The 17,798-nt window shown below is 36.6% G+C and overlaps 1 protein-coding gene across 1 annotated transcript; it reads left to right on the forward strand.

Annotated features, from left to right (window-relative positions):
* Positions 1-531: 531 nt before the first annotated feature.
* LOC139187729 (callose synthase 7-like) lies at positions 532-17,256 on the forward strand. The gene is made up of 42 exons (XM_070804625.1): positions 532-1,186; positions 2,168-2,268; positions 2,708-2,820; positions 2,905-2,992; positions 3,078-3,188; positions 3,363-3,524; positions 3,649-3,738; positions 3,859-3,950; positions 4,080-4,203; positions 4,571-4,705; positions 4,801-4,877; positions 4,956-5,043; positions 5,363-5,485; positions 7,387-7,504; positions 7,603-7,934; positions 8,062-8,114; positions 8,306-8,366; positions 9,411-9,492; positions 9,586-9,635; positions 9,750-9,836; positions 9,952-10,062; positions 10,280-10,401; positions 10,487-10,568; positions 10,654-10,817; positions 10,911-11,034; positions 11,162-11,265; positions 11,376-11,478; positions 11,564-11,715; positions 11,966-12,075; positions 12,167-12,286; positions 12,373-12,441; positions 12,546-12,744; positions 12,838-12,949; positions 13,722-13,844; positions 13,965-14,083; positions 14,188-14,271; positions 14,465-14,577; positions 14,654-14,883; positions 15,312-16,109; positions 16,218-16,268; positions 16,415-16,600; positions 16,744-17,256. Exons 1-42 carry the CDS (start codon positions 973-975, stop codon positions 16,990-16,992), a joined length of 5,826 nt encoding a protein of 1,941 aa, XP_070660726.1. The 5' UTR covers positions 532-972; the 3' UTR covers positions 16,993-17,256.
* Positions 17,257-17,798: the final 542 nt, after the last annotated feature.

Raw genomic sequence — 17,798 nt, forward strand, 5'->3', positions numbered from 1 at the left:
TTAAAAATGATTTTACTATTTTGCACTTACTTAATTGAAATTTTATTTTTACTCATCAAAAGTTGAAAGAAAGGGGCATTTTTTGACATTATAAATGTTTTAACAAATTTATTTGTTTATTTATCTATTTTTTGAGTTAAACGATAACGTAAGTAAATTAGATCCTAAAGTAAGCACCATCGAATTCGAAATCAGACCATCATATAAAGGTACAACATATTTTCACTACTGCAGAAAGACGCCTTAACAAATTTATCTTCTCCCTTTATATACAGGGAAATGAAAATACTAGAAAAAATTCCTGGATATTTTCCACGTGTAACCCTCCTGGCTTAGCGGTCCCCATCTTCTTTCTTCTTTACGAGAGATTTTTCAATGTGATCGGTACATAGGATGGTACATCACGTGATACTATACAAATAATGAAATATGTGTGCTAAAAAGTTAATAATTTAAAAAATAAAATTTCTCATTACTCCTATTAAAACACGTGATGTATCACATATGTTCCGTCGCAACTAAAAATTTCTCCTTCTTTACAGAGTCACAGATCCCTTCCCGCCCTATTGACTTCCAGTACTAAGCAAACTCCGCTGATTTAAAAAAGCAACCTCTCTGAAAAGCAGAAACACCCAGGAAAACAAAAGCACTTCCGGGCAGCTGATTGCAGATTTGTTTATCATCCTCCAATTCCAAAAGCAAAAGCACTTCAAAAAGCATCTGAAAACAAACAAAACCCAACCCTCGCATCACCAATTCCTTTCTTGCTTCGAGAGCAAAATCCCACCTTGATTTCCCTTTCCCCACCTCCCTCCCAAAGTATCTCGCTCTTTCTCTCTCCCCCCCCCTATATTTCTCTCTCTAAATAGCTAAAAGGATGACATCTTTCCTTAATTCGCAACAACCCACATTGAAATCAGTGAGAGCTGAAACCGAGAGGAGGCAGCCGAGGATTGGCGGCGCTTTTCGGAAATGGCGAGCTCCAGCGGTACGAAGAACGAGTACCGGGGGCCGTCTCGGTCATTGTCGAGGGCAATGACGAGAATGCCCACAAGGGTTTTGGAGTTGCCGAACGAGGACGAGTCGTTGGACAGCATAGTTGTTCCCCCGGGACTTCCTTCAATTGCTCCGATTTTTCGAGTGGCGGATGAGATTGAGAAGGACAACCCTAGGGTTGCTTATCTCTGTATGTTATTGTTGCCCTCACTGTTATGTTTGTTTGCAATTAATACTGTTTGGAACCAAGTGACAAGAAAAAGTTTGAAATTTTTTGTGTGCATAGTTTGGAACAAAATGTTAAACTGTTGAATTCGGTATTCATTATTTCCTCCATGTATGCTTTACCGTTCTTTACGAATGGCGATCATCCCATGTTAGTTGGTGAAAGTAGAAGGAGAGGGGAAGTGTGGTTGGTAGACTGTAGGTCGAAGAGAAATCAAAGCCCTGTAAAGAAAATTAGGAATGTTAGCCACATAATATTTTTGATGGCATACTATTGTTCTTCTGCATACGACTTTCCACTGGTTCCATTCCTGATGACTTCTCCGAATGAAGGAAGAAGTCAGTGGGAAAGGGCCTGAGTAAATCAGTCGTAGGTCAATCCATCCAGGAAGACCCCAGATTTGTATCCTGATTGGTTCGCCTCAATCACCAGTCAGAAGCCCGGATAAAGAAGTGACTTGGTTGATAATTGGTATATGGGCATTATACAACTTAGTCGTACTAGAAAACTTGCATTTCAGTTAGATTTACCTATATTCTGGTGATAAAGTCCATATAACTGGCATTTCTTGTTGGCTTGAAAATTTTCTCCATTGTACATATACATGCCTCTTGTTGGAAGTTTTCTGTTGTTCTACTGTTTCTTTGTCCCTCAATAAAACGTTTTTCTCACTGTAGGTGCTATTTTGTTTCAAACGAGAATATATGGCAGAAAATCTTAATACGACTTTCATTTCCCATTAATAATATTTTTAATCTATATTGCCAATGGGGATAGAATCTTAATGTTCTTTGTGTCAAGTGTTCCTGCTTAGCTTGGTAAGTGAGCTTCATTGTTGCTTGTAATGTGCTTGGTGTGTATGTTTTGAGTACGGCAGAAAGCACTTTCTTGATGGCAGTGGCAGAATATGTTAGTCTGTTAGGTTGATATTTTTTGTGCATTCAGGCCGCTTCCATGGATTTGAGAAGGCACACAAGATGGATCCAACATCAAGTGGACGTAGTGTTCGACAGTTTAAGACACTTCTTTTGAACAAACTTGAAAAGGTAGACCATTAAATTGTCAATGGTTTCTTGTATTTTATTTTATTTTTCGTGAAGATTGGTATGATCTTAGCACTTCATTTATATTTCTCGTTGGTGTGTGTATGAATAGTTAACTTGTGATTTCATCTGTACGTTAATGTGGCAAGATTTATTTTATTTCTTCTTCTCCTCCTTTATCCTTTGTCTTCCATGATTAGAAGTTTCAAACTCAAGACCTCCTGCAATTAGAGATCTGATTCCATTGCGGACAACGATTGGACCCAAAACTTTAAGCTGTTAGGAAATAAGGGAACAATTCATACCAGGCTCTACCATTTTAAAATAATCTTTAAGGCTAATCCTAACTCTAAAATATCATTACCAATATCTATATTAGATGAAGTGCTTTTGAAAATGAATTGAAGTGTCTTTATATTTCTTAAAATTCTATTCGTTGCAGGATGAAATAGTGACAAAACATCAGCTTGCTAAATCTGATCCACAAGAAATTGTGAAGTATTACCACCAATTCTATGAGAAAAATATCAAAGATGGAGAGTACACAAAGAAACCGTAAGGCTTGTCTTTGATTTTTGATATGCTTGATTAATTGGATTAATCATTGTATCTTATACTTTTGGACACTAACTCTTGAAGGGAAGAGATGGCTAAGAATTGTCAGATTGCAACAGTACTGTATGATGTGCTCATGACAGTGGTACCTCAAACCCAAATAGACAAACAGGTTTGATTTTTATGATTTGGGGATGCGCAAGTCCTTAACAGACAGTTTGATGCAGAAGGTACTGAAAATAATTGTGTCATTACAGACACTGAAGATGGCTGAAGATGTCAAGAAGAAAAGGGAGCAGTATGTCAACTATAACATTCTTCCGCTGTATACTGTTGGTGTTAAACCAGCAATTATGGAACTTCCCGAGGTTGTACATGGGCAGTATATGTGATTTCCATTCCTTTCTGATTTCGTTTCATGAAATATTATTTTTCTCTATTGCTTACTGCTTTATTGTTAGCCGACCCCACTTAGTGGGAAAAGGCTTTGTTGTTGTTGTTGCTTACTGCTTTATTGTCTTATTTTCACCTGCAAATATTAGATCAAAGCAGCGCTCCGTGCTCTACAAAATGTGAACAGTCTTCCAACGCCAAAATTTCATGTGAAGCTCTCGAATCCTGATGACAAGTCAACAGTGCCTACAGAGAGGATTAAACCTGTCAATGATATACTCGATTGGCTTTCTTCTATTTTCGGGTTTCAGGTAACTTCTGCCCTAAATACCCATCTCTTTTATCTTACCTTGGTTCTTATATGCCCTAGGTCCAAAACTTTTATGGGTATGCTAACCTTTTTCTTAATGGAAATTTCATTTTTGTGGTTTGAAGAAAGGAAATGTGGCAAATCAGAGGGAACACTTACTCTTGCTACTTGCCAACATGGACGTAAGACATAGAAATCTTGAAAATTTCACTGAGGTACATCTGTGTTCCTTTGAGTTGCTTTGTGTTTATTTTTTGCTTTGAGTTTTACATGCTCCCATTTTTCTTGACTGTATTTTACGTGATGATTAAAGATTAACAGAAAGCTTATTGCAGTTGAACAGTGCCACTGTACAACAATTGAGTGAGAAAATTTTTAAGAATTATCGTTCCTGGTTTAACTATTTGCATCGTAAAACAAATATTAGGTGAGCGATCTAAATACCATCAATTATAACTTGATGCCTTAATTTGAATTCATATAGAGTTGTCACCATTTCAGGACTACTAATTTTCATTTGGTATCTCTGTCCCTCCCTCCTCCCACAACTTTTAAGGTTCCCTCCGGATTATGACAGACAACAATTGGAACTTATTTACATTGCGCTCTATCTTCTCATATGGGGTGAAGCTTCAAATATTCGGTTCATGCCTGAATGCTTATGCTATATTTTCCATCAGGTATGTATGCTTTCTTTTCATGTTAGCTCATCAAGATGAATGGTCTGGAGTGAATGGCCAAATCCTTTAGTAGTTTTCATTATTTTCTTCGTTTCTTATTATAGCTAGCCTCCTGATAGCTAACTTGATTTTGAAACCAATTCCTCACCATTTATTAAAACAGTAGAAGAACAAAATGAAAGTCCATAAGTACATACTAGTGAGTTGCAAAGTAAAACATAAAAATCTAGTCTACGACATAAATATTATACTGTAAGATTGTAGAGAATCATGCTTGTTCTTAATACACAACTTTTTCAGAAGTTTCACTTTTACATGTCCTGAAACTTATAAGGTTTGATAACACTTTTCTTCCATAATTGTTAAGATGGCCAAAGAGGTATATGGAATTTTATCTAGCAATGCTCATCCACCTACTGGAGAAATATACGAAACAACAGCACGGGATGAAGAATCTTTTCTGAGGGATGTTGTAACTCCTATCTACCAGGTCTTGTACAAGGTAAGGATTGTATTCTACTGCCTGTATTTCTCCACAAGAACCATTTTTATTACAATTTTGCAATTCAAAAGTTGCATCTCTTTTTTGTTGCAAAGGAAGCAAAGAGAAACAAAAATGGCAAGGCAAGTCATTCAAGATGGAGAAATTATGATGATTTAAATGAATACTTTTGGTTAGTATCTTTGATGGTAAATTTTGCTTTTGATCCATTCAGATATAAATAGCTGAAAGGCCTGTTTATTCCTTCTAGGTCCGACAGATGTTTTAGGCTAGGGTGGCCAATGGACCCTAAAGCAGACTTTTTTAGACATTCAGATGGGATTCAACCAACAAATAAGGTACTTATCTTTGTTGAGAGGTTGTCTGTTTATAACTTTGAGTGGGGGATGGTCAACTTAGACATATTCGGAAACATTTTATTTAATATCTCATTCCAGTGTTCTATTCAGAAGAAACAAAACTCCTATTGCTACACAAAGTTTACTAAAATTCCTCTTCTCTTATGAGTTGGACTTTTCTGTGTGCTACATGTGCATGGAAACATGTCCATAATGCACAATGTTTGCATACATGAACATAATTTGTGTCTGCACATGCATAGGATTTTTTTTACTTTTTCTTAATAAATTTGTATTCATCTGCATACATGTTTAATAGAGGCCAAATCAAGCTGCTGGTGGGAGGAGGAAACCTAAAACAAATTTTGTAGAAGTCCGAACATTTTGGCACCTCTACAGAAGTTTTGATCGAATGTGGATATTCTTGATATTGGCTTTCCAGGTAGTCTTAATTTATAATTATATGTTTATAGTTTGAGTAATGATTCCAAACTCCCCTAGAGTTCTCAAATACACAATCCTGATATACACTAAACTCCATGTCGTAAGTGTCTTTCAAGAATGGTAAGCATCGACCTTTTGGTTTGCTTTTCGATTTTCAGTATGATCGTACAAATAATGTACTCTCTTTCCTGCCCTTTCCTATCCATATCAACAAGATTGGAAAAACAAGCATATCTCTTTCCTGCCCTCTCCTATCCATATCAACAAGATTGGAAAAACAAGCATACACTTCCCTTGCTTCTGAAATCACCCATATCAGCTGTGTATGCTGTTATAATACTATGATGTTGTCATTTTCCATGCCCACCTCAATTCATATCAGGCCAGTAGTTCAAGAACCAACATGACATAAGATGTCACTTTGATGATTGATTTGTTTTGTTTAATTTTCAAAGAAATTTGGATTTTGAATTCCTCTAAGGACGTGGACTTGAATTCTAAACCATAGTTTATTCAAGCTCTTTAACCAACAATATAGGAATACTATAGTCTATACTAAATAGAAAACAAAATAAAAAAATTCCTATCTATGCAAGCTTAAGTGGTGGTGATGGAATTTGAGAGTGATGGAAAAGATACGAATTTGTATTCTCTTTCTATATTCTGTTTTGTTTTGTGAGAGGAGGATTGGATATGGTGGGTGGAAAACTGGCAGTGGCAGGCTGGGTAGGTGGTGGGGGAAGTTACAGGATTCAGAATGGAGGCAAAATAGGGTAATGCTTTGTTTAAGAAAAAAACTGTCATCACTGCCGCTAAGAGTGTGTGGCATTTTTCTTTGGGGGAGCTTTTCCATTTGAATCAAAGTTGCTACTCCTGAATAGGGATGGGCAACGGTTATGGCGGGCGGGTAACCGCGGTTATTTACCCATAACCGTTTATGCTCATACCCGCATAACCGTTTACCCATTGGGTAATTGCATAAACGGTTATACCCATACCCATAACCTTTTATAAACAGTTAACCATACCCATAACCACATACCCATTTAACCGTAACCGTTTAATACCCATTTACCCTTTTACCCTTTTTAATCCGTTTATTTTTTATTTTTTTTTACCATTACCCCTTTTTTCACCCGTCTTCATGTTTTTTAACAACTTGAAAATTTTAAAAAAATTGTCATAATTTTTTTTTTTTTAACAATTAAACACCGTTATAGGTACATTCATCATACATTTCCGTATTTTAATTTTTTAAGTTCTTATACCATTCCAATAATTGAAATAATAGTTTACGGACAATATTTTTAACTGTTACCAATGAAGGTAAATATAATATTTGCTAAGTATTATTGGGTTACAAAAATTGTTTAGAAGACATTTCTGTCAATTTCACGGTTACCCGCAAAGAATTTAAATTAATTTGGCGAATTCCTTGATAATGAGAATCATCATTCCTGTAGCAGTGTTATTGAGAGAATGATCGATGAATTCCTTGCTAATTTATTGGGTGCTAAGTATTATTGGATCAAGAACATGGTTTGTGTTAGTTTTACATATATAAAATAAATGGGTAAACGGTTATCCGTTTATAACCGCGGTTAATATCCATAACCGTCCATTTAAATTTCGCTGGTAAACGGTTATACCCATAACCGTTTATTTATCTAAACGGTTACCCATAACCGTAACCATTTAATTTAAATGGGCGGGTAACCGCGATTACCCATAACCAATGGGTATTTGCCCATCCCTACACCTGAACAAAAGTGAGGTTGATATGTTTCCTAGATAAAAAAGGATGTGTTTTTAAGATGAAAAGGAGATTGGAGAATCTCTTTTCTTTTAATTCTATACAATTCTTGTAAAGAATGTGCCTCACTATATTCTGATTTTTAGGCTATGCTTATTGTTGCATGGAGTCCTTCTGGTTCTCTGACTGCTTTCTTTGATGCGGATGTCTTCAGAAGTGTTTTAAGCATCTTCATCACTTATGCTTTCCTCAACTTATTACAAGGTGGGTGTTCTTGGCATTTATTTCTGCTCTAATGGCATGCCATCTATTTACTGACTTTTCTGCTACACTTTCTTATCTTGTGTATATATGTTCTTCAGCCACTCTGGATATAATTCTTAGTTGGCATTGTTGGAAGAGCTTGAAATTCACTCAAATACTACGATACCTCTTGAAATTTTCTGTAGCTGGTGTATGGGCTGTGGTTCTGCCCATTGGTTATTCTAGTTCTGTGCAGAGTCCTACAGGACTTCTAAAATTCTTCAGCAGTTGGGCTAGGGATTGGCGGAGTCAATCATTTTATAATTATGCTGTTGCGCTCTATCTGCTTCCTAATATATTGGCTGCTGTGCTATTTTTTCTTCCACCTTTACGGAGGCACCTAGAGCGCTCAAACTGGAGGATTGTCACTCTTTTTATGTGGTGGGCTCAGGCAAGCATGTCTGAAACAAATTTCTTGTTGCCTTGTGGTTGTAGATATATCTTTTTGCTCTGTTATTTTTGCTTGAGTTAAGGATATTTGAATGATTTTTTTTTATGTGTTTCTGGCCATACTACAGCCAAAACTGTATATAGGAAGAGGGCTTCATGAGGACGTCTTTTCACTGCTGAAGTAAGTAAAAAGTATCTTCACTTTTATTATTTTTCTTCATCATTTGACAGTGGGGTGTTGAATGTGAGTGGGAAAAGCTCTGAGGTGGTTCACCATTTTGCTGCTTGTCTTTCCACTCATTAGTCATTACTATTGATATTTGATTTCTGGTGCCTTTGTTCTGATTTTAACAGAATTACCTTTCTTTTCAGATATACGCTGTTTTGGATCATGCTGCTAATCAGCAAGCTATCGTTCAGCTATTATGTGGAGGTGGTTTCTCTTCAATATTCTTCTTTCTGATCTTAAACCCTTTTTTTATTTTCCATTTCTTATTCATGTTCACATACATACATAGCAGGCAGTGGCATATACATTTAGGTATTTGTATGATTTAAACACACCCGCACATGTACAATCTGTTGTGTGTGCATGAACTCACTTAGCTCCTGAAATTAAAACTGAAGTGTTATGAAATTTGAGATACATAGCAGCCTGAGTCCACAAATAAGTCACTGAGCTAATTCTATAAGTTTCAATAACACGAAACAGAATTCCTTGACCACCACACACAGGCTCAACATAAGGGTGATAGTCCTTGAATCTCAAATGGTATATCATCATGTATAGAATTTTGACCAGGATTACATATTTTGTTAATATTTTCCCAAATCAGTTATAGCCTGTTAGTCATATTTGAAGATTACCACATAATGTATAACCTAAAAAGTTTGAAGAAAGTAATAGATCCATTGAGAAAGGTATGATGAAATGTTAAGTTACCTGGCTTTGTTCTCATTGGCCAGTGGAAAAGATTATTCTGGAAAACCAGAAGCAACATATTTAAAGAACATCACATGATTTCTAGTCTTAGCCAGCTCGAGTTCTCAACTCCACTAGGCTGAACTCATACTTCTAGAACTCAAATTTTATATTAATGTTGCTTCTTATTTTTTCTGCTACCTTTGTCTCCTAATGCATTCCACCTAGAGATGAACAACAATAATTTTCTTTTTAAACTAGGATACTTTACCCTGTCAAGTTGTGAAACATTAAGTGCTCATTTGTATGAATCGTAACTGTATACATGGTAAATAGATGCCAAACTTCATTAACTTCCTGTTGACAAGTTGATGCCCAAATGCTGAATTCATGTGTACCTGGTCCTAGAAATAGGGTATAACTACTCTCTTTCTTGGGGTGTGATCACTTTATTTTAGGGCCATGTTTCAGTTACTATAGAGCGTTTTTCCTTTCAGGATCCTTTGAACTCATATTTTTTTATTACTAATCTGTATTTGTATATTACGATAACAGATACTGCCACTTGTTGCACCAACAAAAATAATAATGAAGATGCCTATAAGTAATTATCAATGGCATGAGTTCTTTCCAAATGGTAATATTTCAAACTTTGCCATACCGCTTTTACTTAAAATGTTTTTAACTGTAGCCTGTGCTTACTACAAATTCACATTTGGAACTGCTGTAGTAACTCATAATATTGGCGTTGTTATTGCAATATGGGCTCCAATTGTCCTGGTAAGTGAACCGCTGAAGAAATTCTGTTCGAGTGAAAACTGTCATGTGATAAAATTTGCATTTCTTGTACATGCTTATGTAAATTATCACTTTTTAATGATTATTGGTGTATAGGTTTATTTTATGGATGCTCAAATATGGTATGCAATATTTTCTACTATCTTTGGTGGAATTCATGGAGCCTTCAGCCATTTGGGTGAGGTTGGTGGCAAATTTGTTCTCTCTGTTTTACATTTAACGTGTCTATATCAGTCTCAAGCTCTCAGCTAGTCTTGGTTTCTTCCCAATGATCCCTTTATAACTATTTGTCTCTCAGATACGGACCCTTGGGATGCTGAGGTCAAGATTTGAGTCTGTGCCTTCTGCTTTCAGTGATCGTCTTATGCCGTCACAAAATGAGGATGCAAACGAGGAAGGACCATTGATGGTACTAATTTAATCACTGTTTTCATATTGCTCTGTAGTACATGGAATTTAAGTTGATTTTGCGCCTCATAATATATTTCATACCATACATAAATGATCTGCGCACCACATACTGATGCAGGTAATTTGTTTGGTACTACTTGTCAATGAAAAAAACATGACTTGAAATCTTTTTTCTTCCATGTCCTTGACTAAAAGTAGACACTTTGATGTGGCAGAATGAGGAACGCCAACGAAAGAACATTGATGAGGAACGCCAACGAAAGAACATTGCTAATTTCTCTCAGGTGTGGAATGAGTTCATAACTTCAATGCGATGGGAGGACCTTATCAGCAATAGGTTAACCACTTCTTGCTCTCTAATTTACCTTTCAACGCAGTTTTGGCAAGTTGCTGATTATATCCGTTCAAAATAAACCTTACAGAGATAGAGATCTGCTGCTTGTTCCATATTTGTCAAGTCCTCTGTCTGTTGTCCAGTGGCCTCCTTTCTTGCTTGCTAGTAAGGTATATATTTTACATGCCTTCATATGTTAATTTTATGTACAAACCCATTCAGTAACTTTTATTATTGTTTTTTTCACATGTGAAGATTCCGATAGCATTGGACATGGCAAAAGATTTTACGGGGAAGGCAGATGATGATTTATTTAAAAAGATCAAGAGTGATGATTATATGTACTCAGCAGTAATTGAATGCTATCAGACACTCAGGGATATTATAGATGGCCTTTTGGAAGATCAAGCAGATAAGATGTAAGTCAGAAGCATACCAGTTTGAATGTCATAGATAACCAGAATCAGCCTGCACAATTTTATCCTCCCTATATGTTTCATCTTACATAACAGGATTGTAGAGTGGATATGCGATGAAGTAGACGGTAGTATAGACCAGAAAAGATTTTTGACTAATTTCCGCATGAGCGGGCTGCCATTTCTTAGCGAGAGGTTGGAGAAATTTCTAAAGCTCTTGGTAACATACTTCCTTCGATGCCTTTCTAAAATTTTTAGTGCTGAGTTTTTCAGTAATAAACTGATAGTCTAGACAATGTAGACATTATACATTTCCTTTCTGAGTACTTAAGTTGGTGCGTTGGCAGCTAGCCGCAGATGAGAATGATGATAATTCCATGCGTCAGATAATCAATGTCCTTCAAGATATCATGGAGATTATCACACAGGATGTTATGATCAACGGCCATGAGTGAGTTCTAAGAAATAAGTGCATTCTGGTGACAGAACAAAAACTGAAATAACCACCAAATGGGCCTTTCCATCTCCTGTGCTTTTATGGTTTTGTTCTTCTGTGTGTAGAATACTGGAGGCAGCATATAACATTGATCCTCAAAATGTCAAGAAGGAGCAAATGTTTCAAAAGCTTAAGATTGACCAGAGAGATAAGGGTTGGAGGGAGAAGGTAACTTTGGGAGACATTCTTTTGTTGTTGACATTAACTGATTATCTAAGATTTTTGGGTCTTACTATCTTCTATGTTAACATAGGTAGTCAGACTTCATTTGCTTTTGACCGTCAAGGAGTCTGCCATCAATGTCCCTCAAAACTTGGATGCTCGCAGGCGCATCACCTTCTTTGCAAACTCCTTATTCATGAACATGCCACGTGCTCCCAAAGTTCGTGACATGCTCTCATTCAGGTCTGTCATTGTAAATGCTAAGTTTGTCAATGGTAAAATTAGGCAACTAAATGGAATAAGGAAATAACAAAAAAGCCCCCCTTTTGACATGTTTTTGAGACTTGGTTGAAGTTGAAAGATCAATATGGTTTTTCTTCCAACATTTGTGTTGAAGATATATGTCTCTTTCCTCTTTCAAGATTTTCTTTTATGCTTCGGGATCTGATAATTGCTAAAATAAGTTCAATATTCTTCCTGATTTATGGTTCAGTGTTCTGACTCCTTATTACAAAGAAGATGTCATCTATTCTGATGAGGAACTTAATAAAGAAAATGAGGATGGAATCTCAGTTTTGTTCTACCTGCAGAAAATATATCCTGGTGCGTGTCAGTCTCATATCTGCATTATTCTTTTCAATTTTTGAAATTGACTTGAACTTACCCTTGCCAACCAACTATGATTGCCAATTAGATGAATGGACAAATTTCCAGGAACGGCTAGAAGATCCTAAGAATGAGATTCCTGGGAAGGACAGATCAGAGTTAACCCGTCAGTGGGTATCTTACAGGGCACAGACACTTTCTAGAACAGGTCTGGATTAATGAGTAAATTGGTCTCTTGTATAATTATCATTTAAATATGTGATCTTATACTTTTAATCTGTATTTTTCTGCTAGTGAGAGGGATGATGTACTATAGGAGGGCTTTAGACCTTCAGTGTGTCCTGGAAACAGCAGGAGATAGTGGTTAGTGGTTCTGTAACAGATAATGTGTTTCAAGAGCAATGTTATCTGATTTTGGTTCCAAAATTTTGTAGAAGCTAGTAAAGTGGCATATGGTTATGTTGCAGATTTTTTGGGAGGCTACCAAACCTCGGGGTTAAGCGAAAATGATGAGCAGGCTGAGCAGGCTTTTCTAGATCGTGCACAAGCTCTGGCAGATTTGAAGTTTACATATGTAGTTTCTTGTCAGATCTATGGTGCTCAGAAAAACTCCATTGAAGCTCGGGATAAAAGTTGTTACACTAATATCCTGAAGCTGATGCTAACGTGAGTCAATAGTGCCATGGGATGAACAATGAGTAGATTCCTTTGCTATTTAAATTGTTGATGGCATCGTTTAATTTGTAAACTTTTTTGTAGGTATCCATCTCTACGTGTTGCTTACATAGATACAACGGAGGAGCAAGTGAATGGAAGACCCCAAAAAACTTATTTTTCTGTTCTAGTCAAGGGAGGTGACAAATGGGATGAGGTATGGAAAAAGACTGCTTGTTCCATACACACTGAACAGTGCATAGCATAGTAGTATGTGCCTTGAACGGGAAATAAAGCTACTAATTTTTTTCTCCCAGACCCTGCGTAAAGCAGGAGCCTTGTGCACTGGGTACGACCTATTGAAGTATATTATGCGCATAAACTGGAAGGAATCAGCTTTATTGCGAAAGTGAATTGTTCTGTTAATCTTGGTTCAGTTTTGTTGAGTAATAAATTTCTGTTATTCTAGTATATAAAATATTTTCTTGAATTATCTTCTTTTTTGTAATGTATGTATCTGTGCATGAATTGGATTTTTTTATTATTGTGGGAAAATAATTGCTAATTCAAATTTGTGGTTTTTATTTTGGAGATGAAGACAAGACCAAGAATAATAACATAAGAGAGGTTGCATATTTTTCTTAATAAACAAAATAGAAGAATGTAATGGAGAGCTAGAGTTTCATAAATAAACAAAGGAAGAAACTTATTCTTATACAACATAGTTGTATAATGTATATATCGTTTTTGGGTGAAAGTAGAGAAGGATTAGGTGGTATAATGTATATATTGTAATAGTACTTTTGATTAGATGTCCATTTTGTTGTAGACAAGCTTCATCTATAAACAAGTGTCCAGGAATCTACACATAGAATAGAGTAATTAAGAGCTGGCCCGTCCTACCTGTATTGAGATTAGTGCACTCATATGAGCCATATCGAATGTAGCTAACAGTTGATAACAAATACTTCTGTTTCTTGCATTGCTAGGAAATATACCGCATCAAGCTTCCAGGTCCTCCTACAGATATTGGCGAAGGAAAACCTGAAAATCAAAACCATGCCATTATCTTTACTCGCGGAGAAGCCCTGCAGACAATAGACATGAATCAGGTAGCTCTCCTTCTGTCTTCATGTAAAAAATTATATACAAAGTGGGTCATTTTACCTTCTTATTGCCTGAAAGAGGAAAAAAGGGTGTTATATTGTGCTTTATTCATCCTCTTTTTCCAGGATAATTACTTTGAAGAAGCTTTCAAAATGAGAAATGTGTTGGAGGAATTCCTAAAGCGTCGTCGTGGGAACCGAAAACCCACAATATTGGGTCTAAGGGAGCATATTTTCACAGGAAGGTCAGCCCTTCAATATATCCGTTCAAAATTTATGGACCTTAATGGGATGATTAGTGGCAATTGTAGTGTTATATGCTTATTTTTCTTTTCCTCCTAATGTACAGTGTTTCATCACTTGCTTGGTTCATGTCGAATCAAGAGACCAGTTTTGTAACCATTGGCCAAAGAATTTTGGCAAATCCACTGAGGTAAGCCTTAAATTACATTTGACAGAGCCATATTCTAATTCTGTTATGTACTTCATTTCTTGGTTTGGGCTTGGTGAGAGGACTAATATCCATTTAACTCTAGCCACCAGAATCGTAATCCAATCCTCAATTGTTTGTTATTTATTTACTATTACCATTCCAGTACCTATCTAATGCCATTCCAACTTGACAGGGTACGGTTCCATTATGGTCATCCTGATATATTTGATAGAATCTTCCACATAACAAGGGGTGGCATAAGCAAAGCTTCAAAAATAATAAACTTAAGCGAGGATATATTTGCAGGTAATTTTCCATTCTTAACACGATCATCCACTAATTTAGTATTATATCTGCTGATTAATTGTGTTGATGCCTTCAGGGTACAATTCTACTATGCGTGGGGGATTTATAACGCATCACGAGTATATCCAAGTAGGCAAGGGGCGTGACGTGGGAATGAACCAAATATCACTTTTTGAGGCTAAGGTTTCAAATGGAAATGGAGAACAAACACTTAGCCGTGATGTTTACCGGCTTGGGCGTCAGTTTGATTTCTTCAGAATGATGTCCTTTTACTTCACAACAATTGGATTCTATTTTAGTAGTATGGTATGCTAGCGAGACTAATCTCATTTGTCTAATGATTTACTTTGTTCCATTAGTAGTTTATACTGAGTAGATTTCTCAGACAACATGTCAGATGTCAATGCAGTCTCTGTACTTCATTAATCCATCCTTTGTCTATAGGACTAGGTTGGCATTGCTTAATTCATGTTTGAGAGAAGATTTTCAGATGATTATACATGTTACTGACAATGTCCATGACAGGTACAATATTTATAGATGATAAAGCGGCCAGCCGTATTCACAATAAATTGATTGAATCTGAGAATTGCATAAATAGGAAGGGCATTATTAGAGTTTTGTGGATGTCTTTTGGTTGTCTTTGGCTTTATGTGTTTATGTGCTTGAAGGGATGTGGTATTTTACAACTGACTTATGTATTGCACCTTGACACGGACATTATATTGTTTCAGGTAACTGTGCTGATTGTATATGTGTTTTTATATGGACGTATGTACATGGTTATGAGTGGGTTAGAGAACGAGATCATGGAGAATCCAGCCATACATGAGAACAAAGCCTTCGAAGAGGCTTTGGCTACCCAGTCTGTCTTTCAACTGGGCTTGTTGCTTGTGCTTCCCATGGTAATGGAAATTGGCCTAGAGAAAGGGTTCCGCACTGCCTTGGGTGATTTTGTCATCATGCAGCTGCAGTTGGCCTCTGTTTTCTTCACATTCCAACTTGGAACAAAAGCCCATTACTATGGAAGGACAATCTTACACGGAGGATCTAAATACCGTGCAACTGGCCGTGGTTTTGTTGTCGTCCATGCAAAGTTTTCCGAGAATTACAGACTCTACTCACGCAGTCACTTTGTGAAGGGGTTGGAATTGCTGATTCTGCTGATTGTGTATGGAGTCTATGGGGAATCTTATAGGAGTTCAAATCTTTTTTGGTTCATCACTTTCTCCATGTGGTTTCTGGTTGCTTCGTGGTTGTTTGCTCCTTTCATATTCAATCCATCCAGCTTTGACTGGCAGAAAACTGTAGATGATTGGACAGAGTGGAAGAGGTGGATGGGAAACCGTGGTGGTATTGGGATATCACCTGACAAAAGTTGGGAATCATGGTGGGATGAAGAACAGGAACACCTCAAATACACAGTTTTCCGGGGAAGAATTCTTGAGATAATACTTGCGCTTCGGTTCCTTATTTACCAATATGGAATTGTTTACCACCTTGATATAGCTCATCACAGCAAGAGTTTACTGGTAATATTCGTGTTCTATTATATTTGACTAGTTGTTCTCCTGTTGGCCTATAAATAGTTGTTTAGCCTTAAGGCCTATTTTTTATGACTTTTTTCAATTTCTTTGCAGGTTTATGGACTTTCTTGGGTGGTTATGGTAACTGTTCTTCTCGTTTTAAAGGTATGCAAATAAAAATCATTAATAACTAGTAAGTATGTTTGATGCAAGGTTGTTTGGACTTGGTTTTGACTGGGTTACAGATAAAAATGTTACTTCTCTGATGATATGGTATATCTGATGTTGCTTATTTTGCATGTTTCCATCAGATGGTTTCCATGGGTAGACGAAGATTTGGCACCGACTTTCAGCTCATGTTCAGAATTCTGAAAGCGCTTCTGTTTCTTGGTTTCATGTCAGTCATGACTGTCCTATTTGTTGTTTTCGGCCTTACTATTTCAGATCTATTTGCTGCAATCCTTGCCTTTCTACCCACAGGCTGGGCCCTTCTTCTGGTAAGTTAAATGTTTTCTGTAGTTTAAGCGTCGAGAGTTTTTTCATTTCGAAAATACCCGTCTCAAAATTATGCTTAGAAACAATGTCCCAAACTTTTCCTAATTGTATTCACTAAACCAATTGTTTGTTTCATTCTTTCAAGATCGGACAAGCATGCAGGCCGATGTTCAAAGGGCTAGGGTTCTGGGAATCAATCAAGGAGCTTGGAAGAGCATACGATTACATAATGGGACTAGTGATCTTCATGCCGGTAGCCATTTTGTCATGGTTCCCGTTTGTATCAGAGTTCCAAACACGTATCCTCTTCAACCAAGCATTCAGCAGAGGCCTGCAGATTTCCAGGATTCTTGCAGGGAGGAAAGACAAGACTGCGTCTCGGACAGAAACTTAAAAATTTCCATCTGCATTGAAGCTTTTAGCATCTCTAAGTTCATATCCGCGATTAGAATATAATTTATCCTGTCAAAATCCATAGAATCACAACAATTAATTTTACGAGGAAGATGAAGTAGAGTGCCTTTGTAGTTGCTTGTCTTTCCCACTCACTGCCTATTCCAAGTTTCATGTATATCATTAGCTGCTACCATCTTTCCACTTATGATGTTAAATTGCATAATTTTGAACGTCCACTGGAATTGGTGGATGCTTCCAAGGATATATGGCCTCGTTTCGTGTCTAGGACTAGATTGATAACTTTCTAAATAGTGGCTTATTTATTCAAACTCAATCTTGTATACCAAACGAGGCCTAAGTTCTTGGATTTGGATTCCTCTGCCTTTGAGTAAGGCACAGAATGGATCTTCTAAAGCACCGACCTTTTGTAACCAGATTTTCTCTCCCCAAATTTCTGTTTTCAATATGATCTTACATACAAAATTGAATGAAAAATATTTTAAATTAGATAATATTGATTTTGTTTAGTACATGACCAATAATTCAACAAGTGAGAAATGCTAGGATCAGTCATTAGTAAAAGAATTTATGCAAGGTTGTTCATGCAATTTGAGGATAATATAAGGTTACTGGTAAAAGGTTACGTGTTCAAGAAATAAAAATTTAGTCATTAAATGATTAACATAACCATCATCAGTTACTTAGAGCGTGGAATTCAACTTCAAACATATTGATAACTATGTAATTGAAGTATCGATAACATTATAACATGAACCATGTCCAAAGTCTGTAGTGTGTTAATAT

This window comes from Malus domestica, chromosome 09 (assembly GCF_042453785.1).
Source record: "Malus domestica chromosome 09, GDT2T_hap1".
In the NCBI taxonomy this organism is placed as follows: domain Eukaryota; kingdom Viridiplantae; phylum Streptophyta; class Magnoliopsida; order Rosales; family Rosaceae; genus Malus; species Malus domestica.

Bases quoted from the DNA above. Each gene is read 5' to 3' on its own strand.
- LOC139187729 (XM_070804625.1), top strand. From the start codon at position 973: ATGGCGAGCTCCAGCGGTACGAAGAACGAGTACCGGGGGCCGTCTCGG. The intron at 3,525-3,648 runs GTAACTTCTGCC...TGTGGTTTGAAG, and splicing joins CTTCTATTTTCGGGTTTCAG to AAAGGAAATGTGGCAAATCA. The intron at 11,716-11,965 runs GTCTGTCATTGT...TTTATGGTTCAG, and splicing joins CGTGACATGCTCTCATTCAG to TGTTCTGACTCCTTATTACA.